Source organism: Falco punctatus (assembly GCF_963210335.1).
Source record: "Falco punctatus genome assembly, chromosome: 2".
NCBI lineage: Eukaryota > Metazoa > Chordata > Aves > Falconiformes > Falconidae > Falco > Falco punctatus.
In genome coordinates, this window is record NC_137581.1 from 54591 (window position 1) to 80707 (window position 26117).

The 26117-nt window shown below is 66.6% G+C and overlaps 4 protein-coding genes across 9 annotated transcripts; 1 reads left to right on the forward strand and 3 right to left on the reverse strand.

Moving 5' to 3' along the window:
- Nucleotides 1–53: 53 nt before the first annotated feature.
- Nucleotides 54–4149, reverse strand: SMPD1 (sphingomyelin phosphodiesterase 1). The gene is made up of 6 exons (XM_080374885.1): nucleotides 3481–4149; nucleotides 2072–2835; nucleotides 1270–1441; nucleotides 1111–1187; nucleotides 661–806; nucleotides 54–573 (listed from the first exon to the last, which is right to left on the reverse strand). Exons 1-6 carry the CDS (start codon nucleotides 4081–4083, stop codon nucleotides 164–166), a joined length of 2172 nt encoding a protein of 723 aa, XP_080231011.1. The 5' UTR covers nucleotides 4084–4149; the 3' UTR covers nucleotides 54–163.
- A 158-nt stretch (nucleotides 4150–4307) lies between these two features.
- CCKBR (cholecystokinin B receptor) lies at nucleotides 4308–7732 on the reverse strand (the record flags this gene model as incomplete). Of its 2 annotated transcripts, XM_080374888.1 has the most annotated exons (5): nucleotides 4308–5424; nucleotides 5700–5827; nucleotides 5959–6223; nucleotides 6304–6555; nucleotides 7576–7732. In XM_080374888.1, the coding sequence occupies 5 exons, from the start codon at nucleotides 7730–7732 to the stop codon at nucleotides 4910–4912; spliced, it is 1317 nt and encodes a 438-aa protein (XP_080231014.1). In that variant the 3' UTR covers nucleotides 4308–4909. The 2 variants fall into 2 exon arrangements, with proteins under 2 accessions (XP_080231014.1, XP_080231013.1); XM_080374887.1 differs by lacking the exon at nucleotides 7576–7732 and having other exon boundaries at nucleotides 6304–6934.
- An 804-nt stretch (nucleotides 7733–8536) lies between these two features.
- Nucleotides 8537–11998, reverse strand: CNGA4 (cyclic nucleotide gated channel subunit alpha 4). 3 transcript variants are annotated; one of them, XM_080374875.1, is made up of 5 exons: nucleotides 11622–11998; nucleotides 11276–11386; nucleotides 11038–11122; nucleotides 9428–10423; nucleotides 8537–9348 (listed from the first exon to the last, which is right to left on the reverse strand). In XM_080374875.1, the coding sequence occupies exons 1-5, from the start codon at nucleotides 11856–11858 to the stop codon at nucleotides 8540–8542; spliced, it is 2238 nt and encodes a 745-aa protein (XP_080231001.1). In that variant the 5' UTR covers nucleotides 11859–11998; the 3' UTR covers nucleotides 8537–8539. The 3 variants fall into 3 exon arrangements, with proteins under 3 accessions (XP_080231001.1, XP_080231002.1, XP_080231000.1); XM_080374876.1 differs by having other exon boundaries at nucleotides 11038–11144; nucleotides 11622–11853; XM_080374874.1 differs by having other exon boundaries at nucleotides 11038–11386.
- A 190-nt stretch (nucleotides 11999–12188) lies between these two features.
- Nucleotides 12189–23512, forward strand: FHIP1B (FHF complex subunit HOOK interacting protein 1B). Of its 3 annotated transcripts, XM_080374873.1 has the most exons (14): nucleotides 12189–12291; nucleotides 12666–12711; nucleotides 16178–16380; nucleotides 17397–17682; nucleotides 17787–18389; nucleotides 19110–19268; nucleotides 19335–19421; nucleotides 19551–19718; nucleotides 19832–19911; nucleotides 20161–20330; nucleotides 20426–21466; nucleotides 21540–21718; nucleotides 21804–21966; nucleotides 22485–23512. In XM_080374873.1, exons 4-14 carry the CDS (start codon nucleotides 17545–17547, stop codon nucleotides 22778–22780), a joined length of 3084 nt encoding a protein of 1027 aa, XP_080230999.1. In that variant the 5' UTR covers nucleotides 12189–12291; nucleotides 12666–12711; nucleotides 16178–16380; nucleotides 17397–17544; the 3' UTR covers nucleotides 22781–23512. The 3 variants fall into 3 exon arrangements, 2 of the variants coding, with proteins under 2 accessions (XP_080230999.1, XP_080230998.1); XR_013925931.1 differs by lacking the exon at nucleotides 16178–16380 and having other exon boundaries at nucleotides 21804–22049; nucleotides 22485–22624; XM_080374872.1 differs by lacking the exon at nucleotides 16178–16380.
- The last annotated feature ends 2605 nt before the right edge of the window (nucleotides 23513–26117 follow it).

Here is a 26117-nt window from a genome sequence, read left to right on the forward strand (position 1 = left end):
ATGAGGAGGAGCAGCAGGCACCCTCTGGCGGGGCCTCGGGCAGGAGCCGCTGGGTCCATCACGCCTTTATTGTGCCGCGGTGGGGGTGGCAGCCAGCAGGAGCCTGGGGACAGGCAGGGCCCTGCCTCAGCCCCTGCCGAGTGTCCCGGTGCCCGGTCTGCCCTCAGCAGAGCCGCCGCTGCCGCCAGAGCGCCTGGATGCGTGGGAAGGGCAGTGCTGGGCGCAGGGCCTGGCAGAGGCTGGGGTCGGCTGAGCGGCCGGTGCGCAGGGCGCAGAGCAGCGCTGCCTTGCAGGCGGCCAGGCAGGGCTCGCGGGGCGGGTGGCCCTTGTGAAAGAGGAACCAGAAGAGCTGGAAAAGGCGCTCATCATCCTGGAAGCGGCGGATGAGCTGGTCCCAGTCAGCGGGGAAGGCGCTGGGCAGCCCATAGGCCTCACGGGCACGGTACAGGCGCTGCCAGCGTGGCTCTGCCCCCGGCACGTTCGCCTCCGTGAGGTTGAGGATGAAGGTCTCATGATCCAGCACGGCGTGGGAGCTCCCGGGGTAGGCGCCGTCCACCTCGTACACACGGTAGCCTGTGGGCAGGGCAGGCAGGGTCAGGGGTGAGCACTGGCACCACCACCAGAGTGGTGGGCTGTAGGGGGCTGGGGGTCCAGGCGTACCTGGGTTGAGGTTGATGTAGGTGGTGACACTGGGGGCCACGAAGGCGACAGAGACGGGGCGTGTCAGTGTCTCCTCATCGTAGAACATCTCAAACTCATCCACGTGTGTGTGCCCAAAGAACTGAGCTGCAATGGTGCCCTCAAACCTGCGCGGGGCCAGGGCGTGAGTGCTGCCAATGCCCACACCCCCATCCCATCCCCGCTGCACCACTCGGCAGCTGGCGTGGTGCAGCTGATCCCATGACCCACAGCCCCCGCATCGCGCCAGGCTCAACTGACACCCCATGTCCAGGCCATGCCCATTGGCTCTGGTATGGCCCTGCCTGGCACAGGCAGCTTTGGGATTCTGACTCTGGACACTCTGGCGCGGCACCATCGCCCCATCCCCTCCTGCGCCTGTGCCACCGCAGGCTGGGCAATGCAGGGGGGGTGCTGGGCCGCAGGGCTGACCTGCTGACAATGCGGTAGTAGTTCCAGCTCCAGCTGCGCAGGCAGTGGGCCGGAGGGATGTGCCCGATGATGTGCACCTAGGAGGCAGGGGAGGACAGGGCTGGGGTGTGCCTGGGACCCCCCTGCATGCAGGGCCAGTCCCCCTGCCACCACCCTCACCTTCTCCCCGGCCTGTTCGGCAGCAGCCAGGACCCCCACCAGCCACTGCAGCTGCCCCGCAGGGTCAGTGGAGTTGATGAGGAGCCAGAAGTTGGCCTGGGAGCAGAAGTTCATGTTGAGGGAGACAAGGCGCAGCCCAGGCCAGACCTGTGCTGTGTAGAAACCGGCAGCACTGCAGGGATTTGGGGCAGGGAGTGAGCACTGCTGGCCCCCACCCCTCACTGCAACCCCTCACCACAGCCCCGCGACATGCCCTAGGCCCAGCTGGCTGCCTGCCTGCCCCTGCACCCCCTCCCGTCTGCCCACAGCATGCCACACCCCCCACCTGGAGCCCCCCTTGCCCCTGCCCACCCAAAGCACCCTGCACCCCTGCCAGCCATGAGCCCACGCTGCTGCTCCTCCCAGGATGGAGACACCTGCCCTGACCCCTGCTAACCCGACACACCTGCACCCTGCCAGCCCCTGCCAGCCTGGGATCCCCCTTGCCTCCTCCAGTCTGAAAACCACTCTGTGCACCCCCAGCCATGAGCCTCTGCTAGCACGAAGCCCCTCAGCCTGGAGCCCCCCCAATCCCTGCTAGCCCAAAGTCCCCCAGGCCTGAGTCCTGCAAGGCCAAAGGCCCCCCTTTCCCTCCCAGCCTTAAGCCCCTGCTAGCCCAGGGCCCCTCACCCAACCAGTACGGAGACTGCCCTGTGCTCATCCCTCAGACCTCTGATCCTGCTAGCCCAGGCCCCCCACCCCAAGCCCCTGCTAGCCTGGAGACTCCCTTGCCCGCCCGGCCCCTGCTGGCAGCTGCCCTCACCGGAGGGTCCGCAACGCTGAGGGGGGCAGCCAGTCCTGCCAGGCCTGGGCCATGGCGTCGTACAGCCAGGCAGAGGACTGGTTGCCCTGCACATATGGTGGGGGGAAGGCGTTGACGGGGGTAGCCTCATGGTTGCCCACGGCTGGGTAGACGGGCAGGTCACCCAGATACTTCTGCAGCAGCCTGCTGACAGTGCGCAGGGCCAGCAGCTGGTCCTGCCGGCTCTGTTGCCAGACGTCGTGTGCCGGGATGTCACCCGTCCAGTACGCAGCAGCGAAGGTGGCCGCGCTGGGCAGCTGGGCCAGCAGGGCCTCGATGGTGTGCAGTGGCAGGTCGCACTTGCCGTACTCGCCCCAGAAGCCGGCACCGCCAGGGCCAGGGTGGGCAGCTCCGCGGCAGCAGAGTGGGTCAGGGCAGGCAGCCTCGCTGCCTGGCACATAGTGGCGGTCCCAGTGCAGGTCGGTGAGGAAGAGGAGGCGGGCGGTGGGAGCGCCGGGTGGGGGGGGCACCGGTGGTTGCACTGGCGGCTTGGGGGTGGCAGGTAGGGTGACGTTCCAGGCACCGAAGATGTCCCAGTGGCCGCAGTGCTGGCCCAGCAGCAGCCCGCAGGCCTCGCCAGGCCGCAGCACCGAGCGTGCCCAGGCTGACACCATGTCCTGCTGGAAGAGCTGCACGGCCTGCTGGCAGATCTCGGGGCGCGCCAGCCGCAGGTCCTGGCACAGCCGGGCCGCCAAGTGCCCCACACGTGCCACGTTGGGCTCCAGCTGTGGGGCAGGGACCATTTGGGCTGCCGCGGGGTCCCCAGGACGGCCCCACCGCCTGCCAGCCACCCCAACCCACTCAGCTTGGCTCGGTCCCCTCCATTGCCGTCACCCCAGCCCCAGTCCAGTTCCCCTTTGGAGGAAGGAAGGGGGGCCTCGGCCTGTCCCTGTCGCTCAGAGCAGAGCCGCTGGCCTGTCCCCAGCCCTGTCACGAGGTCCTGTCCCATCCCTGTCCGAGCTCCTGTCTCCCGCCCTGTCCTGACCCCTTCCCTGTCCCCATTGCTAGCCTGTTCTCCCCCCCCCCGCCACCCCTTCCCTGTCCTCCCTTCACTCCGTTCCTGTCCCGGACCCACTGGCCCTGCTCTGCCTGTTCCCATCCCCTCTCGTCCCTGTCCCAGTACACCTCTGTCGTCACCCTGTTCCTGACCCCGTTCCTGTTCCTACCGGTCCCCACCCTGTGCCATCCTGTCCCCGTCCTCCCTCGTCCCGCCCCTGACCCCATCTCTGTCCCTGTTCTCCCCGTCTCCGTCCTCCCATCTTGTCCTGTCCCCACCCTCCCCCGCCCTTGTCTCCCCCGTTCCCCCCCATCCCCTCCCTGTCCCATCCGGTCCCTGTCCCCGTCCCCCCTGTCCCGTCCACTCCCCGCACCTGCAGCGCCAGGTCCAGCACCCCAAAGAGCAGGTGACACACGGGGCACGACACGTTTCGCCAGCCCCAGCGCGGCGCCGCTTCGAGGAGCGCCCCCCCCGCGCCCGGGGCCGACCCCGCCGGCAGCGACAACGACAGCGATAGCGACAGCGACAGGGCCAGGGCCAGGGCGAGCGGCAGCGGGAGCGGCGGAGCCGGGCCCGAGCCCTCACCCCGCGCCGCCATGGCCGAACCAACGCTGCGCCGCGGGAGGGCGGGGCCGGGGCGGGCGGCGGGGCGGGGCTCCGAGGAAGGGGCGGGAACACGTGGGTGACGGACGGACACTGGGAGTAGGCCACAGGGGCACGGTGGGAGATGGAGTCCGGTGGGAGATGGAGTCTCTCGGGCACGGTGGGAGATGGAGTCACTTGGGCATAGTGGGAGATGGTATCTCTTGGGGGTCCTTTCCCTGTCGCTTTGGGGTCCCCACACCGATGAGTGGGTCCCTGCAGCCACTGCAGGTGAGGACATGCCTGTAAGTACAGGCGTCTGTGTGTGTGTGAGCATGTGCACACCTGTGTGTGGGCTGGGGTTGTGTGCAGCTGTGTGTGCGCATGTGTTCATGCATGGGCAGGTCTGTGCGTGCACGTGTGAGTGTGCAGGTGTGTGCCAGTCTAGTCCTGGTCACAGTGGGCACGGTGGGGTAGTAATCCCCCAGGGTGGGTTGGGAGGTCTGGCAGGGCCCACTGCCCAGGAACCACCCAGCCACGCTGGGGCCAGTGTGGTACCATGCAGTGTCATGCCAGCGCCATGCTGTGCCATGCCGGTGCTGGTACAGAGCCTGGTGACGCTGCCTCAGACCAGGCCATCCCCAGCCCTTTGACATGGGGTGCACCAGTGCTGTTGGTTGCACCAGCCACTGCCCCAGGATTCCCACAGTGGAGGGGCCTGGCCCCTGGCCCTCCCGAGTGCTGTGGAGCCCCCATCCCACCCATCTCTGGCCTGTGGACTCCCAGTGCTGGGTCAGGCTGAGAGCAGTGGGAAGCAGTGGCGCAGGTGGGTGCAGGCGGGCACAGGGCAAGTTTATTGCGTCCGGAGCCAGGGAGAAGCATAGGGAGTCGCTGGGCTTGGCTGGGGGCATCTCACTCTCCCCCCTGCCCCCAGCTGCCCGGCCCGGGAACCCCTGCCCTGGCTTCTTGCCCCCAGCCCAACCCGGGCACAGCGGTGTGTGGAGCTGGGGGCACTGGGGGTCCAGGGGCTTGTGGGACAGACTGGTGTGGCCCAGTGGCAGTCGAGTGAGGCGGTACTCGGCGGGAGCATAGAGGCTGGTGGTGCACTGAGCTGTGCCAGGCATGGAGGGGGGCCCATGGGGAGGATGCCAGGGTAGGTGGGGGCACAGGGGGATGCAGACAGAGCCTGGGGGGGAGCAGGGGGGGCCGGGGGGGGCAGCTCAGGGGGGTCCAAGGCTGCTGACAGTGGTGTAACTGAATTTGGAGAGTGAGGCGTTGGCATTGGCAACCTCCTCCTCAAGTGGTCGGTGTGGGCAGGCATGGCGACAGCCAGCACAGGTGGCTAGGAAGGCTTTGCGGAAGCGGCGGTTCATGAAGCAGTAGATGAGGGGGTTGGCGCAGGCGGAGGTGTAGGAGAGGAGGTGAATGAATGAGATGGGTGTCCCCGAGAGTGCTCGCTGGGCCGCCCGTGGGGCGAAGGCACGCCACGTGTTGGCAGTGAAGATGGGCAGCCAGCAGAGGAAGAACATGGCCACGATGACCACTAGCATGCGGATCACACGCCTCTTGGCCACCAGCTTTGCCTCTGAGCTGTTGATGCGCGCTCGGTCTTGCTGCGCACCTGCTGCACCCAGTGCCCGCAGCTCCAGCGCACCACCCGGCCGGGAGAGCTGCAGGTAGCAGCCGTCCCCCTCGTCGCAGGTGGGCACTGGCTCCCCACTGCCATTGCGCTGAGCTGTGGGGCAAAGGGATGTGGTCACAGCCGTGGCACCATGGGGACCCACATTACCCTGAGCACATCCTCTGCTGGCATGCAGCAGGGTGTCAGGCCCCTGCGCAGGGAAGGGGTCCCCAGGGAACCTCCCAGCTGCAGGGAGCTGGGGTGGGGGCTCAGACTTCCCCCTTGTCCCAGGGCAGGGAGCTCTGCCCACATGGGGGCCATGCTGCAGGAGGCAAAGGCAGGGCCAAGTGCTGCCCTCAGCCCTACCCCACACCAGCCCAGCCCCTCACCTGCAGCCTCCCCTTTGATGTCCAGCTCAAAGCGGATGCCTCGGTAGAGCTCACGGGAAATAAGCCCATAAGCCACGATCATCACCACACCTGGGATGAAGAAGAGGATAAGGAGCAGCAGGACGTACCTGAAAGACATGGTACCCATTGCTCAGTGGCTCCCTGCCAGCCCAGTTGCAGCAGCAGGGCTGGCAAGCAGACCATGTCCCTCGTCATGCGAGGGTCCTGGGGGTGGGTGGGAGTCCTAGTGCCGACTCACCAAGCCTGTCGAACATGCTCACTGGGCCAGTTGTGGGTGCACTGGCTGATGGGCAGGCGGGTGCCACGGGTGGGCATGGCATGCGTGGTGCTGTAGACGGCGTAGGGCAGCATGAGCAGTGCTGAGAAGAGCCAGGTGCTGGCAATGACCCGGCAGGCATGTGAGCGTGTCTGCCAGACACGGGACTGCAGTGGGTTGCAGATGGCACTGTACCGTTCGATGGCAATGGCCACCAGACTGAAGGTGGAGACCGAGACGGAGACGCCTGTGGGTAGCGAGGGTCAGCACCCATGGTATGGCGTGGCTCAGCCCTCCCCCGGCCCCTGCCTGCCCACCCCCTCTTACCCATGAGGTAGGCCATGAGCTTGCAAATGGCCTCTCCGAAGATGAAGGTGCCCATGAGGTTGGGAACAAGTGTGAAGGGCATGCAGCAGACTGCCAGCATCAGGTCGCTGAGTGCCAGGGAGAGCAGGAAGGAGTTGGTGACGGTGCGCAGGCGGCGGTTCAGGAGCAGCACAGCCACGACCAAGGCATTCCCGCAGACACTCAGCACAAAGATCAGCGTGTACAGCAGGATGCGCACCGTTAGGTCCAGGTCTGTGGGCATCAGGGTCATGGGTTGCCACGTGGGCACCCCGGTGGCACCCCAACATGGGTGGGCAGCGTGGCCAAGCATGGTCCAGGCACCTGGGCTCCAGCTGGCTCCAGCTGTGTCCAGTAGACTTGGTGGGGAGCTGGCAGCCAGGCACCTGGGTTCCCTCCGTGTGGCTGCTGCCGCAGCAGACATGGGACCAGGATGCTCCACCTGCCCCACTCACTTGGCTCCAGGGGGGTGCCGCTGGCTGGGCTGGGCTCCAGTGCTGGGACACTCCGAGCCTGGTGGGTGCCGCGGCTGGAGCCACGGTGCTATCTGTCCCCAGGGCTGAGCCCGCTGCCCAAGTCCCCACTCCCTTCGGCCGCGCTGGGACGTGACCAGGGCTGTTTATCCCCAGGAACCGAACGGCAGCTGGTGCTGGTGCCGCATCTCACTGCCCGCGGAGCCCCGGCTGGCGCGGTGGCGTGAGGTGGGGGTCCCGAACCCCGGCAGTGGAGCAGACAGTGGCTGCACTCCGTGGAGTCCCTGCCAGGGTCCCCTTCTGCCTTCCCTGTATCCCCTCCCCGAGCAGCCCCGGGAGCCGACACCGGGACCGCTGGGCAGTGCCCGTGCCGCCAAGCCCCCAGCGCGGGGCACATCCCTATGGGGACCGGTGACCGAGACTGGGGACAGCGGTTGGCTAGGCATGTCGGGCCCGCTGCAGCGGGACGGTGTCGCACGGGGGACACGACGGGTGCTGCAGGCTGCACCGGGGATGCAAACGGGGAGCGCCGGGGCGCATGGCAGGATAAACCGGGGTGCGTCGGGCAGCCGGATGGGGTGCGCCGGGGTGGGACTGGGCGGGTGGACGAGAGCACCGGGGTGCATTGGGTGGGCGGCTGCACCGGGAGGCACGGCGAGGTGCACCGGGAGGCACGGCGAGGTGCACCGGGAGGCACGATAGTCCGAACCGGGGCAGGTTGGGTGCACGGGGGCGCACGGAGGGACAGCGAGGGTTCCCTCCCGTCCCCTCCCGGTCTCACCTTTGGGCGCCGGGGGCCCGCGGAGGCCCCTGCGGAGGAGGTCGCAGGCAGAGCCGTTCCCGGCGGAGCCGGTGCCGGTCCCGGTGGCGGAGCCGGAGCCGTTCCCGGGGCGGCAGAGCAGCTCCTGCAGCGACTCATTGAGGCGCCGGGGGTCCATGGCGCCGGCGGAGACGCCGTCAGAGCCGCCCCGCGCCCATCGCAGCGGCACCGGGAGCAGGCTCCGCTCCGCTCCGCTTCGCTCTTCTCAGAGCCGCTGGGGGAGTGAGCGGGGGCGGTGCCCGGCGCGGGGCGGGTCGGGGGGCGGTGGCAGGGAGCGGGGGGAGGCAGGGAACGGGGCTGCCAGGGCCCCGGGGGGTTCGGGGGACTCGCATGGTGCTCGCCGGGGGCTCCCGCACGGAACGCTCGCGGAGTACCAGGCAGCCGTCACCGTGGTGGCTGTCACTGTGCTGGCTGTCACCAGGCGGCGGTGCCGTCGGCCGCGGCTGCTCCCTGCGGGTGCTCCTGGGGCGGTACGGCAGGGCTGGGGGACCCCGGCTGGCCCCGGCCCCGGCTCGCCCCCCCCCGGGCCCGGGTCTCGCCTCTGCCCACCCTCGCCCTGCTCGGGCCCTTCTCCCTGGCCGGCTCCTGCCCCGACCCCTGTCCCTGTCCCTGCCACATCCCTGTCCCCACCCCGGTCCCGGTCCCTGCACCATCCCTATACCCATCCCAATCCCGATCCCGGTCCCTGCCCCATCCCAGTTCCGGTCGCGGTCTCTGTCCCATCCCTGTCCACCTCCCAGTCCCGGTCGTGGTCCTTGTCCCCATCCCAATCCCGATCCCGGTAGCTGTCCCACCGCCGTCGCAGCGCCGTTCTGGATCATGAACAACTCATTGTTACTTAGCAACAGCTGTCAGTGTTACCTAGCAACGGTTGTCACGGTCATCCAGCAGCTGTAGTCGCTGCTGTCCCAACCTCAGGCAACCCTCAGCGCCGGGGGCCTGTCCCCCGCGTGGGACCCCGGCCCCTGCTGGGACCCTGCACACCCCTGGGACCCTGCACCCCACTGGGACCCTGCACACTGGGGGGACCCCGCACTCTGGAGGGGCCCTGCACCCTACTGTGACCCTGCACCACACTGTGACCCTGCAGTCTGGGGGGACCCTGTGCCCTGGGGGGCCCCTGTGCCCCACTGTGACCCTGCAGTCTGGGGGGACTCTTAGCTCTGAGGAGACCCTGCACCCCACTAGGACCCTGCACCCTGGGGGGACCCTGGACCCCACTGGGACCCTGCACCCTGCTGGGACCCTGTACCCTGGGGGGACCCTGAGCTCTGGGGGGACCCTGTGACCTGGGGGAGGGCAGTCCCCCAGCAGGACGCTGTGCCCCAGTAGGCTGCTGCGGTGTGGCAGGACCTGGTTTTTGTGCAGGACCTGCTTCCCCGGCAGACCGCTGGAGCTGGCACTCGAGGTGCTCAATGCGCAGTGCCAGCTTGAAGGCACTGGACTCCAGCTGGGCCAGCAGCCGGGCTGCCTGGGTCTGCAGCCCCTCCAGGGCCACCTCCAGGGCCTGCACCTGGCGCTCAGCCTCCTCCTCTGCTGCTGCCGCCACCGCCTCAGCATGCACATCCAGCTTGCCCATGCGCAGCAGGAGCTCGCGGCCCTTGGCCTCCATCATGGCCCGGGCGCTGGGGAACTCGACCAGCACCTCTGCCAGGTCCTCCTTGGAGAGGCAGAAGAGGTCCGAGTAGCCAATGCTCATGATGTTGGCTGTGCGCCGGTTCCCTGAGATGTTCCCTGGGGAGGCGGGGGCTGCGGTGAGGCTGGGAGTGGAGGGGCAGGGGAGCTGTGGCAGGGTGCAGCGGGGTGGGCTTACCTTTGATGTTGATGAGGCTGATCTCCCCGAAGTAGAGCCCCTCACCCAAGACAGCAAGCTGTGTGATGCCATCCTCTGCCACCACAGCCAGCCGCCCCTCGCGGATGAAGTACATCTCACGCCCCACATCACCCCTGCGGCAGACGAACTCGCCGGGTCCGAAGACCTGGGGCTGCAGCCGCAGCACCAGCTGCTGCAGCACGCTGCGCTCCCAGCTCTGGAAGAGTCCGACACGGCGCAGCGCTGGGAGGTGGACGCTGGCTGCTACCTCGGCCCGCAGCCCCCACGGCAGGTACTGGAGCACCGCCCGTTCTGCCGGCAGCTTCTGCTGTGCCCGCAGGTGTTGGTGCCAGCGGGCCACCCGCCGTGCCAGCCGCCTGCTTGCACCCTGTGCCTGCAGGTAGTGCCGCACCGGCTCAGGGTCGGGGTAGAAGGCAGCATCGGCCGCGTTCATGTTGGAGATGACGGAGCTGATGCTGCCTGTGATGGTGGCAAAGCCCAGCACAGCCAGGAGGAAGCCAGTGGTGACGAAGAGGAACTCCTCCTCGCGCTGGGGCTCTGGCGTGTCACCCACAGTGGCGAGGATGAGGGTGGAGAAGTAGAAGCTGTGGAGATACTGCCGCAGTGGGCGGGCAAAGCCAGGGCGGCTGGCATTGGGGCAGACCCAGCCATCGGTGCCCAGGCCCAGCCAGGCTGAGAGGGCAAAGTAGAGGCAGCCATGCCAGTGTATGGTGATGAAGACATAGAGCATCAGCTTGGCAACACGAAAGGCATTGGGGTGGGCTGTGCGTGTCTCCTGGCGATCAAAGGCCTCGAAGAGCCGCGGTGCCTGCAGGCAGCGGTTGGCACGCACTACCGGCACGCCCAGCCCCAGGCGCAGGTAGAGCAGGTCGGTGGGCAGCACTGCAGCCACATCCCGGGGGAAGGACAGGGAGCGCAGGTAGCGCCACTGGATCCGGCCATGGTCCTGCACCAGGATACCATCCTCCAGGAAGCCTGGGAGCAGTGGGTCAAGGACCCCAGTCACTGCCAGGGTTCCTGGGTGGGGGGCACGTTGGCACTGGGGGGGTGTCCTAGCGGGGGGGGCTAAGAAGTGAGGTCTGACAAGCTCAGGGTGCCCAGGGTTTCCCTGTGCAGGAGGAGGCTACTGATGGAGGACCAGGTGGGTGCCCAGCACAGGGGGGTCCCTGGGCCTGGTTCTCCTGGAAAGGACCCAGGGGGTCCTGTGGAATGCTGCTGTGGGCTGGGGCTCCTCTGTGCTGTCTGTAGGGCTGAGGGGCTCAGTGGTGGGTGGTGGAACCCCAGAGTGCCCACCCTGTGCTGGGCTGGCTGATGGGTGACAGCCATGCCTGCCTGCTGGGAGCACGTGTGCATGGACGCACACATGTATGTGTGTGTGCATGTACATGTAGGCATGCCCATGCAAGTGCATGATGCATGGCTGCTTGCCACATGTAGTTGGGAGTGCACGTATGTGCTGGTGTGCATGTGTGGGCATAAACATGTCTGTGCACACAGGTGAGCGTGCATTTGGGTGTGCAATTGGGGCAGGCATGGCACAGGTGTGGGACCAGGGCATGGCAGGGGCATGCTGGGGCACGGGCACCAACCGGTGTGGAAGTGCACAGCAATGTCCAGCAGATAGAGTGCGTCGCAGAGGTAGTCCAGGCTCAGCCACAGCACTGCATGCTGCTCCTGCAGGTCAGGGAAGCAGGACCTGGCAGTATGAGCGGTGTCACCAGGGCTGAGATGGTGCCAACAGGTGCCAGCAAGCCCCGTGCCCTCATGCCGGCCCCCACCCTCGCTGTGGGCACCAGGGGCCTTCGGTAGCAGTGCCTGCTTGGGTACCTGCAGATGAGGAAGATCCAGTTGTAGAGGACGGGCAGCGCCATGATGCTGATCCACCAGTAGTACCAGTCTCCAGAGGGGTCTAGGATCCAGGTCCGGGAGCGGGTAGCACTGTGCGGGGGAGGCAAAGGGACCTCAGAGCCTCCCCATCCCCAGCTGGCTGCAGGCTCCCGCCCGGGCGCCCCTCGGCCGGCACCCAGCCGCTGCTGCCGGTGGCTCCCCGGCTCCGCCGGCCCCTCGCCCTGGCACAGGGTGCTCCGCGCCCGCAGCTCCCACGGGACCGAGGGGGGTCCCTGCTGCGCGCTCCCGCCCCGGGCCCCATGGCGGGCAGCCGCGCCCTGCTCACCCCGAGGCGCGTCCGGTGTCGGTGCCAGGGTCGGTCGTGGCGGCGAGCTCGGTGCTGCTGCGCCGCCGGGGCCAAACCCAGCGGCGGGACAGCAGGGAGCCGAGGCCGTGCATCCTGCACGGCGGGCGCGGGTGCCGGGGAGGGTCCTGCGCCCAGTGGGTGCGCAGCGCTGCTGCGGCACCGAGCACGGTCCCTCGGCGGGACGCAGCCGCGTGGCTCCTCCAGCGCTGGGCGCATCCTGGCAACGCGGGGCTCCCGCGGGGCTCCCCCGGCGCTCGCCGAGCCCGCCGGGGCTGCAGGCAGCCGCCGCCTCAGCCACGCCGGTGTGCCGGGGCCGTTGCCCGGTTCTGCCAAAGGCTGTGGCGGACCGGAGCGGGGACGCGCTGTGGGGTGGTGCAGGAGGCCCCGGTGCGGGGGTGTCCGGCGCGGCGGTACCCGAACCCCGCGCCGCCGACCCCTGCCGCCGGCCGCCCGGTACTCCTGGCCCCGCCCCTGGGCCCCGCCCCTGCGCGGCGCAGCCAGTGAGCGGCGGCGGTGCCCGAGCCCCGCCGGGCCGGTGCCACCTCCCGCGGCGGGCGGGGCGGGGCGGGGCGGGGCCTGCGCGGCTGGTGCGTCGGGCGGCGGCGGGAAGATGGCGGCGGGCGCTTGGGGCCCGCAGCGGGGGCGGCTGGTGAGCGCGGGGGCGGTGGGGCCGGCGGAAATGTTGCCCGTCCCGGGGCCCGGCGGGGCTGTACCCGGCCGGGCGGAGAACCCTTCTGCCGGTTGCCACGGGGGCGGCCCGGGTGGCCGCCTGCCCTTGGCCGTGCCGTGCCGCCCGGCCCCGGGGTGCGGCGTGTGCGGGCCGGGCCGCGGAGCCTGGAGGTGCGCGGGTGCCGTGAGCTGGGGCGGGGGCGGCCGGGCCGGGCCGCGACCTGGGCCGAGACCTGGGCCGGGCCGGACCGGGCCGCCGCGGGTGTGGAGGGGTCAACGGCCCGGGGGGGCCCTGGCCGGCGCTGGGGCGGGGGTCCAGGCGCCGCGTCGGACGCCTCTTCTCCCCCTGCCCAGGTGCGGCGCTGATGGGACCGGACCCACCGCGACCTTGACCCCACAGGTAGGCAGCCCTGCCCTGGGCTGGCGTATGTGTGTGTGTGTGTGATTCCCCGGGTGGGGGGTGCCCTGGGTGGGCAGCACCTCGGACGGCGCGGGGGGACCCCGGACCTGGTGGGAGGACGGTTGGCAGCAGCCCCGGGCAGCCAGGGTGTGATGCCCGCCCGGCAGTGGGGACATGGCGATACGGTGAGTGTCTCTGTGTCGGGGGCCCTACTGCAGCTGGAGGGACCCAGCACCCTGCCCGTGACCTCAGCCCCCCGGCTCCTGGTGGCTGCCATTGACAGCCCCTGCCTCGGCACAAGGGCCCGGCTGGCAGCGAGATGGGGCTGAGCTCCGGCCTGGCGCCTCCAGGCTGGTGCCTCCAGGCTGGCGGTGGGCACAGGCAGCTTGCTGCAGGGTGGCCTTTGGCCTCACCAGGTGCCATGGCAACCCCGCAGCTGCCCTGTGGTCAGCAGGGCCAGCCCTGCGCTGTGCTCTCGCCTGCTGGGGTGCAGAGGTGGGGGGGGTCTGGTACCCACCGAGTACAGAGATGGACCTGAATGCCTCCCCTTGGGAGGTGCTGCCACCCCTCTGCCTGGGGCTGCCCACCTGCCCCTGCAGCCCCTCATCCCTCTCCACCTGTGCGGGGCTTGGTCCCTGTCCCTGTGGGGGCTGGGGCTGCTGGGCACTGGCACCGGGCTCTATGCTGGGCAGCTCCCCAGTGTGCAGCCCTTGGCAAGGGCAGGGCACTCCGTCTCTGGTGTGTGGATCAGGGTCAGGGCGGGCAGCCGTGCCCCCAGCATCCCAGCCCTGGCTGCGGTGGCACCCTGGCTGCCTCCCTGTGTCATCAGCCACTGGATAGCTGCTGCCTGCAGGCAAGGCTGGCCGCCTCCTGGCAAGAGGGTGCTCCCTGGCAGCTGGGATGCCTTGCTGCAGACCGACCCAGGATGCTGGTGATGATGGGTGAAACACATGCTCCCGGTGTATGGGCAGGCTTGACAGCACCATACTGTCCCTTTTGGCTCTTGACTGGCAGCTGGGTCCCCTCCGTGTGTGGTGGGAGCTGCTGGGGTTAGGAGGTGTGGCTGGGGTGAGGAGGGAGCCGGTGCTGGGATGGAGCTGGTGAGTCCCAGCTCTTGGGGCTGTTGCGTGGCGGCAGCCAGCATCCCGCTGGCACGAGTCTGGCCACGTGGCGGATGGGTCCCATGCCAGCTTGGCCATGGGGCTGCACGCCTTTGTGCCTACTGCATGGCTGGGGATGTCCCATGGTGTGCGCTGCACCTTGGGTTTTGCTGCTCTTTGCCATCATGTCCCTGCTTCAGTGAACACTTTGCTTTGGCTTGTCGCCCACCCCACTTCACCAGCTCCCGTGAGGGGCTCATGTGGTGACACCGTGCCAGGCAGTCTGGCCGCAGCCCGGTGTGGGTGTGAGCTGTGGTGCCGGTGCCCCTACCCCTGACCGGTCTGCTTCAGAGCTCACCCCAGCACGCTGGCATTCTGCGAGGTCTAACTTTAGCAACTGCATCAGACCTCACCCGTGCTGGAACAGGACGCTGGTCCTGCCGTGGTATAAATATGCCTGGCCTGTGCCTGAACCACAGGGGGGGTGTGTGCCTGCCTCCCGCTGCTGGCGCTGCTGTGCTCAGCTCCCCAGGGCCGTTGACCTGCTCGTTAATGTGCTTTGAGAAGGTGCTGGGCCCTGCCCTGCCTGTGTTGGCTTTTGGCTGTTCTTGCTCCAGCCCTGCCACCATCAGCTTCCCTCTTTCTGCCTCTTGTGGTTTGGGTTCTCTTTAATGGCCGTTTTCATTTCCTCCTGCCCATGCTGCTGCTCTGTCCCCTCTGTCATGGGGCTGTGTCCTCAGGGGGCAGCTTCAGGCTCAGCCCTCCGTGCTTCCTGGGCCACCGCCTTCCTGCAAGGTGCTCCTTGCCGAGCCCTGGTGTGCGTGTGCTGCTGGCGGTGACTTGCCAGGCCATGGTGCTGCTCCTGGCCCAGTGGCAGGAGGTGGAGGCCCGGAGCCGTGTCCTGGTACAGGGGCTGTGTGTGCTGGCTGCTCCTGGCCACATCTGCACCGGGCTACCATCCTCAGAGAGCACCCAGTGCCTGCCCTCCCTACCCTGGCACGCTCTGGCATGCCTGCTGTGCTCGGCACGCGTGGCGCCTGGCCCTAATCTGGCTGTCCCTGCAGTGTGTGCTGCCCGGCCACCCTGGGAGGTTATTTCTGGCAGGTCTGGGCAGCTGCCGGTGTGGGGGGGCAGCTGGCGCAGGGGCTGCCGACGCCAGCTCTCTGTGCTGTCACTCTTTCCATGCTCCACTGAGGGGGTTGGTGGGGCCCTGCATGGGCGCAGGGTCTCTGGGACAGGCGCTGTGGTGCTACGGTGGCTTCTCTGGGGCCAGCTCCCGCCCCACGCTCCCCAGGGGCCCCAGCAGCAGTGGTGGGTGCAGGCAGCTGCCTCCCTGGGCATTGCGGTGCTCCGGGCCACTGTGCGGTGGGCCCAAGCAGCGGCGGGGTGCCAGGGCGCAGGGCCCTATAAATATCCATCCCTGCTGGTTCCCTGGCAGCAGCATCGTGCCGCACCGTCTGTGGGTGCGCTGTTGGTGCTGCTGCAGCCGCCAGGCTGGGCTTTCCCCACCTTCCTGAGGGCCGATGCTGCCAGTGCCTCCGTCCCTGAGGTGACAGTGGTGGGGGCCGGTGGGAGCCCCGTCCTGCGTGCTGCCTTGGGTCAGCCCCAGCCTGCTTGCATGTCCCACCATGGGCTCTGGTTGTGATGGCAGCCAGCTGCCCCAGCCTCACTGCCTTCCCCAGCTCCCTTGCAGGGCAGGGAGCATGTGCTGAGACTGGTGTGGGGTGGAGCTGGGGTGCTGGGAGAGCAGACCCTGGGCTGGGCTGAGGGGTCAGGATAGGTGCCTGTGTTGGTGCTCGTGCACGAAGCCATGTCCCCACCACAGGACTGTTGGTGGCTGTGGGTGGGAACAGGGGATCCCATCTCTGAGGGATGGGGACCACCAGTTGCGGGCAGCAGGGGTATCCACTGCTCCCTGTCACCGTTGCTGTGGTGGCAAGGCTGGTGGTTGGGCTGAGACACTGTGGTCGAGGGGAAGGTGCTGAGCAGGACCTGTGCCCAGTGCCATGGAAGGGGCCTGTGGGCATTCTGCTTCCCATGGCAGCGGCTCTGGGGGCACCTCATTCCGCTCCTTGCCTGCTTGCATGGCAGTGGTGCAGCTGGTGGCTGCTGTCAGGCCAGGCTCTGGCTGCAGTTGTCAGGGGGTTCATTGCCCCCCAAGCTGGTGGCTCCTGGGCCATTGGTCCTGCTGGGTGCAGGATGTGGGGGTGGGTGGCTGTCCCGGCTGGCTGCTGGGTGCTTCCCACACCCCTGGGCTGTGCCGGCTCCTGGGTTCAAAGTACAGGGCTGGGCGTGGAGGCAGGGCTGGCAGCCAGAGCTCTCCCGGCCTGTGCCGCCCTGGCACGCTTGCCTTTCCTTTTCCCCAGCCCTCCTCCTGGTGCTCCAGCACTCCTTCCTCTGCCAGGCCTGGGGTCAGCTGCGGAGCAGCACCCCCCTTCCACAGCGTGCATCCTTTTGGGGCTGACACAGGGCTGGCAGTGCCTCGTGGGGCAAAGCCACCAGGTGCGGTGTTGCTGCTGGCTCCTGTGCAGTGCTGGGGAGCTGTGGCCCTGTGGCCTTGCTCACCAAGGTAGGTGATGTGGCTGCTCTGCCTGACCTGTCCCATGGCTGCTTGCCCAGGGAGCTGTGCCTGGCACAGGGTTGCGGGACGGTATTGGCACCAACTTTGCTTCTGTGTGCTTCCGTGCCTCCTCTGGCCTGGCTGCCTGGCTTGCCACCGTGCTGCCTGTCCCGCTTGATGGTGACAGCCACAGCTGTGTGGCTGTACCAACCTCGGCTCTGGGGCCTGGGGCCGGCATCACTTGGCTGCGTGCCGTCCTGATGCTGCTTGGTTCTCAAGGGCTTCCCTGGTGCCTCCCCACTGGCTTGTTGCTCCTGTGGTGACCTGCCTTGCCGCGCCAGTGGCTGCGGCTGAGCTGGTGGTGCCTGGCAGGGTGGTTGCTGCCCATCACTGTGAGGAGTTGCCCCCACACTGCTCCCCCCACGCTGTGCTCTACCTGCCCATCCTGTGGTTGGCGTGGCAGCTTTGGCCTCGGGACAGCGTGGCTGCACCTCCAGCTGCCCAGGTACCCCAGGACGATGCTTCTCCCGAGTGCCCTTGGCCAGGATCCTTGCCCCCTGCTGCCGTGCTGGCAGCACTGTGGCTGTGCTGGACAAGCCAAGACAAACACAGGGGTGTGGGCAGCACTGCTGCCTGCCATGGCCCTGCCCTGGGGCAGAAGCAGCCTCTGGGTGCTGGGTTCCCCTTGCAAGGTGAGGTTTGGTGGTGGAAGGTGATGCAGGGAAATGGGCAGCTGCCTTCGGACAAGGCAGGGTGGGGAGCTGCGGGGCAGGCTGGACAGGGCTGTTGCATTCGCCAGCCGTATTGGTGCGGAGGGAAGAGGCAGCTTGGGGGGGCCTGGGCTGGGACAGGGGTGTTAAGAAGGAGCCAGGGCGATCCCGTGCATCTCAACTGCTTGATGGGTTGTGCTGCCAGGCCCGGCCCATCTGCCTGCCCCCTCCTCCTTGGTCATGGCGTTGAGTACCCCAGCAGTGCCAGGTGCCTGCCGTGACTGTGTCTGCTCTGAGCCACCACTCTCCCCGCAGCCCAGCCCGGGGTGGCAGCAGCATGGAGAGAGGGACCTGGTGGCCCGCCTGCTCCCTCATGCCCCGACGGCACCTCGAGGCAGCAGTTCAATTTGGTCCAGCCCACGAGGTGCCCTGCCGCTGCCTGTGACCGTCCCCCACACTGCTGATGGAGAGGATGAGCTGGCTGAGCAAGCTGAACCCGCGGGCAGCCGGGCAGCGTGCCCCCCGCAGCGCCAGCCTGCAGAGCCCTGTCACCGCTGACCCAGAGACCTGCCTCATGGTTTTCAAGAACCACTGGTCCCAGGTGAGCCGGGATGGGGGGCTGGGGCGCCGGGCTGGTAATGGGGACCCCCTGACCCTCCACCCAGCACTCACTGCTGGCACTGTGCTTCCCCTCGCCTCACCCAGGTCCTGCGCATCCTGGAGCGGCGCGGCTGCAAGCCGGCCCCTGATGACCTCAGCGCCGTGCGCAACAACACCTACCAAATGCTGAACCTGCTGGCAGAGGACCGGCCACGGGGAGAGGCGGCGCGGGGGCCCATCCTGGAGTTTGTGGCCTCAGAGAATCTGCTGGAGCGGCTTCTGTGCTGGCACCTGCAAGGTGACTTCACCGAGGAGCGCAAGGTGGAGCAACTGAAGCTCTATGAGATGCTCATCAGCCAGGCCCGGCAGCCCCTGCTGCGGCATAAGCCGGTGCTCACACCATTGCTGCGGCTACTCAGCCTCTGTGCTGAGCCCAGCTCTGCCCTGCTGGAGAACAGCCTCGTCCTGCTGCTCAATCAGCTCTGCGTCTCCGTGGCCAAGGAGCCCTCCATCCTGGAGCTCTTCTTCCACAGCCACACGGACCAGGGCCCCGCCAACCTCATCATATTCTCCCTTCTCATCCCCTTCATCCACCATGAGGGTGTCCTAGGGCAGCAGGCCAGGGATGCGCTGCTGCTCATCATGGCGATGTCTGCCAGCAACCATGCTGTGGCCAAGTCCATCACCGACAACTCCTACTTCTGCCCGGTACAGCACAGTCCATCGTGACAACTCCTACTTCTGCCCTGGGGACCTGATGTGATGCCCCCCTACCCCAAAGTGGTGCTGGGAGGTTGAATTGCTCCGCTGCTGATGCAGGGTTGGATTTGGCTGTTGGGGCAGGAACCACAGCCACCCCTGGAGGGAAGTCCTGCCCTGGCTGGGGAGCCGGGACTGCTGAGCAGGGAAGGCTTGGAGGTGGAGGGCTTGGCAGCGGGCTGGAGACAAGGATTCCCTGGGGACAGCGGGAGATGTAGGACCCAGCAAAGCTCCCCTGCTTAGAACCGGGATGGAGGAGGGCAGGCTTCCCTGTGGGATTGGTGTTTGGGGGAGAGTGGTTGGGTCTGATGGCTGGAGACCCAGAGCCTCCAGCATCTGGCAGGAGCAGAGCAGGCAGGGCTCCGTGGCATATGCCAGGGCAGTGTTGCAGTCACCTGCACCCACTTTCCTCCTGCTGCCTGCCCTGCTGCTTCTCTCCTTCTGGCTCTGGCAAACTGTGGCTCCAGTCCTGGCTGTGTGCTGGCTGTGCTGAGGGCTGGAAGTGGATCCATACGTGCAGACATGCTGGGCTGTGGGGGTGGGACCTTCCTGGTGGGCTCAGCGTGAGTGGGGCACTGTGGTGGCTGTCCTTGTGCACGCTGCCTGGTGCCACAGCTTCCTGGCAGTGGGGCTGGTGGCTTGGGGGGAGCTGACTGCCTGTGTTCCCAGGTCCTGGCCACGGGCCTGAGTGCCCTGTACTCCTCCCTGCCCCGCAAGATTGAGGTGCGCGGGGATGACTGGCACTTCCTGCGCCGTGAGGACTGGATTGGCGTCTCCTCCCTTGTTCTCTTCATGAACTCGCTGGAGTTCTGCAACGCTGTCATCCAGGTAAGGCTGGGAGGCTGCCAGCCCTGAATAGGACTGGCCATGGCCCTGACATCCCGTGCTCCACAGGTCGCCCACCCCCTCGTGCAGAAGCAGCTGGTGGACTATGTCCACAACGGGTTCCTCGTCCCTGTCATGGGGCCGGCGCTGCACAAGGTGAGGGACCTCCCCACAGCGGGCTGCCTGCCAGCCTGGGCAGGGGGTTTCCTGCCTGTACGTGTCGGGGAGGGGGGCCCAGGGGTGCACGTGTGGCCCAGCCCTGTGCTGAGCTTCTGCTACCTGCAGACCTCCATCGAGGAGATGATTGCCAGCACAGCCTACCTGGACCTGTTCCTGCGCAGCGTCAGCGAGACGGCCCTGCTGAAAACCTTCCTGCGCTTTGTTCTGCTGCACCGCCACGATAACAGCACCATCCTCGACACCCTTGTGGGCCGCATCAACAGCAACTCCCGGGTGAGAGGTGCTGGGCTTCCCCCACGGACCCCCACAGCTCCCTGAACTGCTGCCCACCCAGGGCGCTGTTGTCCTGCCCCACTGCAGCTCCCTCACCTCCAACTTGTCCCCAGCTCTGCATGGTGTCCTTGAGCCTCTTCAGGACGCTGCTCAGCCTCAACTGCGAGGACGTCATGCTCCAGCTGGTGCTCAGGTAACTTCCCTGTGTCGCTGATGCCAGGGGCTGACCTGCTGCTGCCCAGCACCTGGGGGCTGCCACGTCTGGGACATGGCCTTGGGCATCGCTCCCTGCTGTGCCTGTGGGTTTGGGGCAGCTGCAACTTCTGACCCACAGCTGGAGGCACTGGGGTCCAGCGCGGTCGCCCATCCCTGGCTGTGTCCCGCTCCCCTGCCTGTGTTCCCCCTGCCTGCGGCCCCTGCGTGCAAACCCGTGCTCCCCCAGGTACCTGCTGCCCTGCAGCCATGTCATGCTGAGCCAGAAGCGGGCAGTCAGGGACTTGGACATCTATGGGAAGACAGCTGCCAAGTTCCTCTCCCTCATCCCACGGTGCTGCCGTCCCGAGAGCCTGCTGCTGCCTGACCGGGAGGAAGAGCATGCTGCCTGGTCCAAGGGTACGGTACCGGGGTCCCCTTGGACCTGTACTGTGGCTGCTGCCCCATCCCCATCCCGGCTCTGTGCTGAGCCTCCTCTGCACCATTGCCTGCAGGCCATGGCAGCCCCAACGTGGACACCTCCTCGGTGGTGACGGTGCCGAAGCCCTCCACTCCCTCCCGGCTCTCCTTCTTCATGCGGCAGCAGAGCACAGCCCCTGAGGCTGCCGGCCCGGCACCCCGCTCCCCCAGCACCCCGTCCGGCAGCCCCTGCCACCGGGCTGGCAGGTGGGAGGAGGTGTCTGAGCTGGACAGGAACTACCTGGAGTACCTGCGGGATGCGCGCCGCAGCATTGACCGCTGTGCTTGGGCCTGCCGTGTCTGGTCGGCCCCCTATGATGGCGAGGAGCCCAGTGCTGGTGGCTCTGCCCCCCAGCTCGACAGTGGCCCCCCACTTGGCCCTGACTGCCTCGGTGCCCCACGCCCCCTGGGACCCCCCACCCCACGGACTAAAAAGCGGGGCTTGCCGGAGGAGGGGGCGAGGGAAGGGCAGGGGGGTGCCCTTGGCAGCAGTGGTGAGCCCAGCATGGGGGGGCCTGGCCCTGAGGCCCGGGACTCGGGGACCCTCGTGAACGGAGCACATGGGCCAGCAGAGCCGATCCGGCCCGAGGGGGACGTGGTGGTGAAGAAGGTGCGCCGGAGCCCCCAGGGGGAGGGTGATGACGTGGGGGCCCCCCCTGAGCGGGAGCACCGGCCAGTCCCAGCACAGAACGGGGCCACGGTCCCTCCGACTCCCCGGCCGCAGCCCCCGGGCTGGGAGCCGCTGCCCTCGGTGGACTCGCTGATCGAGGAGCTGCTGGCCCGGGTGCCCGCTGAGCCCAATGGAGCTGGTGTCACCATCGAGGCCTTCACCGAGGAGCTACAGGAGATTGAGGCTGAGATGAAGAATGGCAGTGGTGGCGGGACCCTGCCCGCTGCTCAGGACCCCCCCGAGGTGCCCCTGTCCCGTGAGGAGGAGGAGGCCTTTGCCAGCTTCGCCGCCCTGCCCGAGGGGGATACCACGGGGCGGGCACTGCTGCGGCTGCAGGACCCCCTGGCCCAGCTGGTGGCTAGCCCACCGCGGGCGGTGGGGCCGCCCCCCAGCCAGCCCTTCACAGGTGGGGCCGGTGCTGGTGGGGGGTCCCCGCTGCCTGTGGCCCTGTCTGACATGTCCCTTTCCCTTGCCCACAGGCCCCTTCGTCTCGGTGCTGTTTGGGAAGCTGGAGAACATGTTGCACAACTCGCTCTACGTCAACTTTCTGCTGACAGGGCTGGTGGCCCAGCTGGCCTGCTACCCCCAGCCCCTGCTGCGCTCCTTCCTCCTCAACACCAACATGGTCTTCCAGCCTAGCGTTAAGTCCCTGCTGCAGGTATGTCCGGGGCCAGGCAGGCAGAGCTCCCTCTGGACCTCCACGCGCCCAGGGTAGGCCATCATGATGTTCCCTTGCCCCACAGGTTCTTGGCTCGGTGAAGAACAAGATCGAAAGCTTTGCTGCTAGCCAGGAAGACTTTCCGGCTCTGCTCTTCAAAGCCAAGAAGTACTTGATCGCCCGGGGGAAGCTGGACTGGTCAGACACGCCGAGCGCAGTGCCCTCCCTGCGCCGTGCTGAGACCCTGGGTGAGGGCAGGCAGTGATTGCCACGGCGAGGCACGGCACGGGCTGGGCAGCTGCATGTTGAATTTTGCAGCCCCCAAACCCTGGTACACTGCATTGCATAGAGGGCTGGGGGCTGCATGTCGTGTTGCAGGGAGGGCTGGGGGCTGCGCATTGCTTTGTACACAGGGATGTGGGCTGTGTGTGGGGCTGGGGGCTGTATGTTGCATTTCACAGGGGCTGGGGGCTGTGTGTTGCATTGTACAGAGGGCTGTGGGCTACATGGAGGCTTGGGAGCTGAATGTTGTGTCGTGCTGGGGGCTGCACGGAGGTCTGGGGGTTGCATGTTGCGTTGCAGGGAGGGCCAGGGGCTGCATGTTGGGCTGTGCAGTGGGCTGGGGGCTGTCCCCTGCATTGCATGGGCGCTGGGGTCTGTGTGTTGCATGGTACAGAGGGCTGGGGGCTCTGCAGAGGGCTGGGGGCCCCTCTCCAGGGTGCTGGGGCCCTGGGCCGTGGGTGCAGGACTGACCCCATCCCCACAGTGAAGAGCCGGAAGCCATCCATCGGGGAGCTGATCCTGCGGCACACCAACAGCCCGACACGGGCACGCCAGGCAGCACAGCTCGCCTTCCAGCACGTGCGGGATGGGCAGGTGCTGCAGGCCTTGGCTGGGGCATCCCTCTTCCGTGGCTCGGCCGAGAGACAGAGTGAAGCGCTGCGCGTCAAGAATGCTGTCTACTGCGCCGTCATCTTCAGTGAGTTCCTCAAGGAGCTGGCTGCCATCACCCAAGCCCACGCTGTCACCTCCCCCTTCCTGACTGAGCCCCCTGAGGAGTGACCCCCTAACCTGGCCAGCACCTTTTTAACCACCCCCAGGACACGGACCTTTTTAATTTATTGGGGACGAATGTTTGGCTGAGACCTTGCTGCAATATGTACAGGAGTGACCGGTGGCCCGCTGCCCTCAGGGGGGTGGCAGGGCAGGACCCTGGGTGGCCCCTGGCATGGCAGTGGGGGCTCGGGGCGGGCTGGCTCTGCTCCCCTTTGCCTCCCACCACTCACCCAGGGGCTGCACGTGCTGCAGGGCCCTGCTCTGGTGCAGAGCGGGCTCAACAGCACCGCTGTCAGCTGTCACCCCCCCTCCCCGACCCCTCTTTATGCAACGCCTGCCGCCCTTGCTGGCACACTTGCGCTACTGGGCGTGTGGGGCTGTGGGGGACAGGGTGCAGCGGGGCTGGGGCAGTGCATGAGGAGGGCTGCGTGTGTCTGTGCTGTGTAAAAGCCCTTCTGTAATAAAGGGTCTGGTCGAGGGCGTCGCCTGCCGCTGCCTGTGCTTCTGGTGGGGCAGGGGGGGACTGGCCTGGACGCTGACAACCCCCTGCATGGCCAGGTCCCCAGCATTCAGACAGCTGCAGTGCCAGCTCCCCTGTGTTGGAGTGGGCTTCTCATCACCAGCGGCTGTTTCCGTGGGATCCACTGCTTCTACTGGTCTTTAAATGGAAATACGCTGTATCGGTGGTATCTGATGTAACGTCCTGGCGGATACTGCACAGGGCCTCACCACCCCCTGCACCACAGGTTGCATCCACGTTGCACCTACCAGTGACCCAAACCATCGGAGTGCTCTAAGGAGTGGTGTTGATGGGTGTTAATTACCTTTTTGGCCCTTTAAGCCTTCATTTGTAAGTTCCAGCTTGCCCCCACTGAGTTTGGCAGGATTTTGATGTGCCTCCTGCCTGCCTGGCTTCCTTGGGCGCTGGAAAGCTGGATGCAAATCCAATGGATGAGATGGGAAAATCACTGGACCATGCTGCTCAGTGACAGAGGTGTCACTGTGGTCAGAAGTACTGACGCGGGGGACAGTTCGGTTTTGGGGAGAGGTCCCAGATTGGCACCCCTCTGGAGCCTGCAATCCAGTGGGAGCATGGAGCCGTTCCAGGCAGGGGTCCTGCTCCTTCGCTGCTGCCAGACCTGCACTGCGTGTCCTGCACTGTGGGGATCCTTCTACACCCCCATCCCTTGCAGCACAGGGACTGATGCCATCACCCCTCGCACAGGGATGTGGTCCCTGGCGCAGTGTAGTGGCCATTGCACACAGGGCAGGGTCCCAATGTTCCCCACAAAGGCACTTTGTGGTTTGAGGGTGATGTCCCTTCTCAGCCCCCACCCTCCCCTCTCAGTGTCTTGCTGGTCCCTGCTCTGCAGGATGAAGACGAGCAACCTGCCCCATCTCGCAGGAATGCTGCAGTGCTGCCAGGATGGACAGATGGAAACAAGCAGCAGCCTATAGCTTCATGTCCTGCTGGCAGCAGCCCCCCACTGCCCTGCCTGTTCCCGCTGAGGTGCATGCTTGCAGCTGGCTGGTGTTCCTAGTGCTCACCACACATCTGGCCTCCCAGTGGTACTGGGGCAGGCATCTACCACTGGGCCGCCCAGCGAGCGTTTTCTGCCCCAAACAGCCCACTGGCCCCAGCACATGTGGCTCCCTGGGCAGGCAAGTGGCTCTGCAGCCACCACAGCCACAACAGCTTTGGTGTTTGGGAGGTTTTTTGTGTCACCCTGGGGAATACGGGGTGCAGCATCAGCACCCCCAGAAACTGCTGTGGAGGGGACCAGGGAGCCAACATGGGTGGTATCTCTAGCTCTGCACCCTCTGCAGCCCAGGGCTGAGGCTGGACGCTGGGTCAGGAAAGCATCCACTCTGGAGGCTGGGGCCAGCTGGCTAAACCTGCCTGTGCATGGGATGTCGAGCGGGCATCTCTAAACAGCGGGTTAGCTACTGGGAAAAGATGCCCCACATCATGTCAGCACAGAGCAGAGGGGGATCCCTCCTGCTAGGGCTGACTCCTGTGGGAGTGAGAGAAGCTGGAGTTAGGACTCAAAATAAGGATGCTTGTGCACCACAGCATCCCTCCAGCATGTGTCCTGCTGCAGAGACTGCCCAGGGAAGTGTGGGTGGGACAGGGGACACACGTCTTTGCAGGGGCTCTAAGGGCACCTGAGTCCCAGGGGCAGTAGGGGAGGTGCTGGCTGCCATGCCTGGCACATAGAGGAATCTGACATGATGGCACAGATCTACCCCAGGACCCCTGACTCTGGAAGACCCCAAGCTGTTTGTGCCCATTGGCTTCCGGCAACGCTTCTCTCCACTGGGTGCATGGCTTGGGAGGTGGAGGAGATCTGTGGCATGACAGACCATGGTGGGATGGAGAAAGTGTAGGGGACAGACACTCCTGTGCACTGGCTGGGCCATTGCATTGGTATAATATGAAGGGTGAAGCCTGGTGGGAACAGCTTCCCAGGGTGCCCTTTGGCCAGCTCGGTCCTCCCTGGCAAGCAGCACTGGGTGGGTCCTGGAGGGTCCTGCAGAGGGGAGATGTGCCTGCTGGATGCTTTGCTGGCAGGCAGCAGGACTGTCTGGCTATGTTCCCAGTGCTCGTGCTGCCTCAGTGCCCACGGTGGTCCCCCAGCCCCCTTGGTGCTGCTCAGTGCCTGTAGGGAAGGGGCTTCTTCAGGTGGCACAGCTGAGCTCATGGGTATGGCATAGGGCATGTGTGAGGGATGGGTAAATGCAGCCTGGTTTGGCAGTGATGGTGACAAGCAGGATGTGGGTTTTGGCTCCAGGAAATGTGGCTTGGTTTGCTTTTGGATGTCGCCAGCAGTGCAGCAACAGCCCCATGCAAAACCCAAGCGACAACCCCGAAAGCTGTGTGGGGCCAACAAGGGGTTTGACCCTCCACCAAGTGATGCGGGAGATGTGCAGGCTCGTTATGCTGGCGATAAAAATATGGGTGGTGTTTTGGCAGTGCCAGGCAGCCAAGGCAAGGCAGGGAATGAGCCCAGGGTCTGCTTCACACCTCTCCTCCCATCTGGGGCCAGCTCGGGGCGTCTGGCCGGCTTGATTGCAGCTGAGCTGGGCTGAGGGCTGCGATGGGGCTGTGGAGTCCTGGGGGCTCCTTCCTGACTCCCCCTGCAGAGTTGGGGGTGCCATGTCTGTGTGCGTGTGTACATGAGCATGTACGTGCGTGTGCAAGGAGCTGCTGGAGCTATGCTCTCTGTAAAGCCTGTGTGTTGCATTAAAGGGGATGGAGTAATTTAGCAGAAAATACCCTCCCTGCCCCCACCTTCCAACTCTCCTCACCGAGGTGGGAGGTTAGGTGTGCTAGGTTTAAATT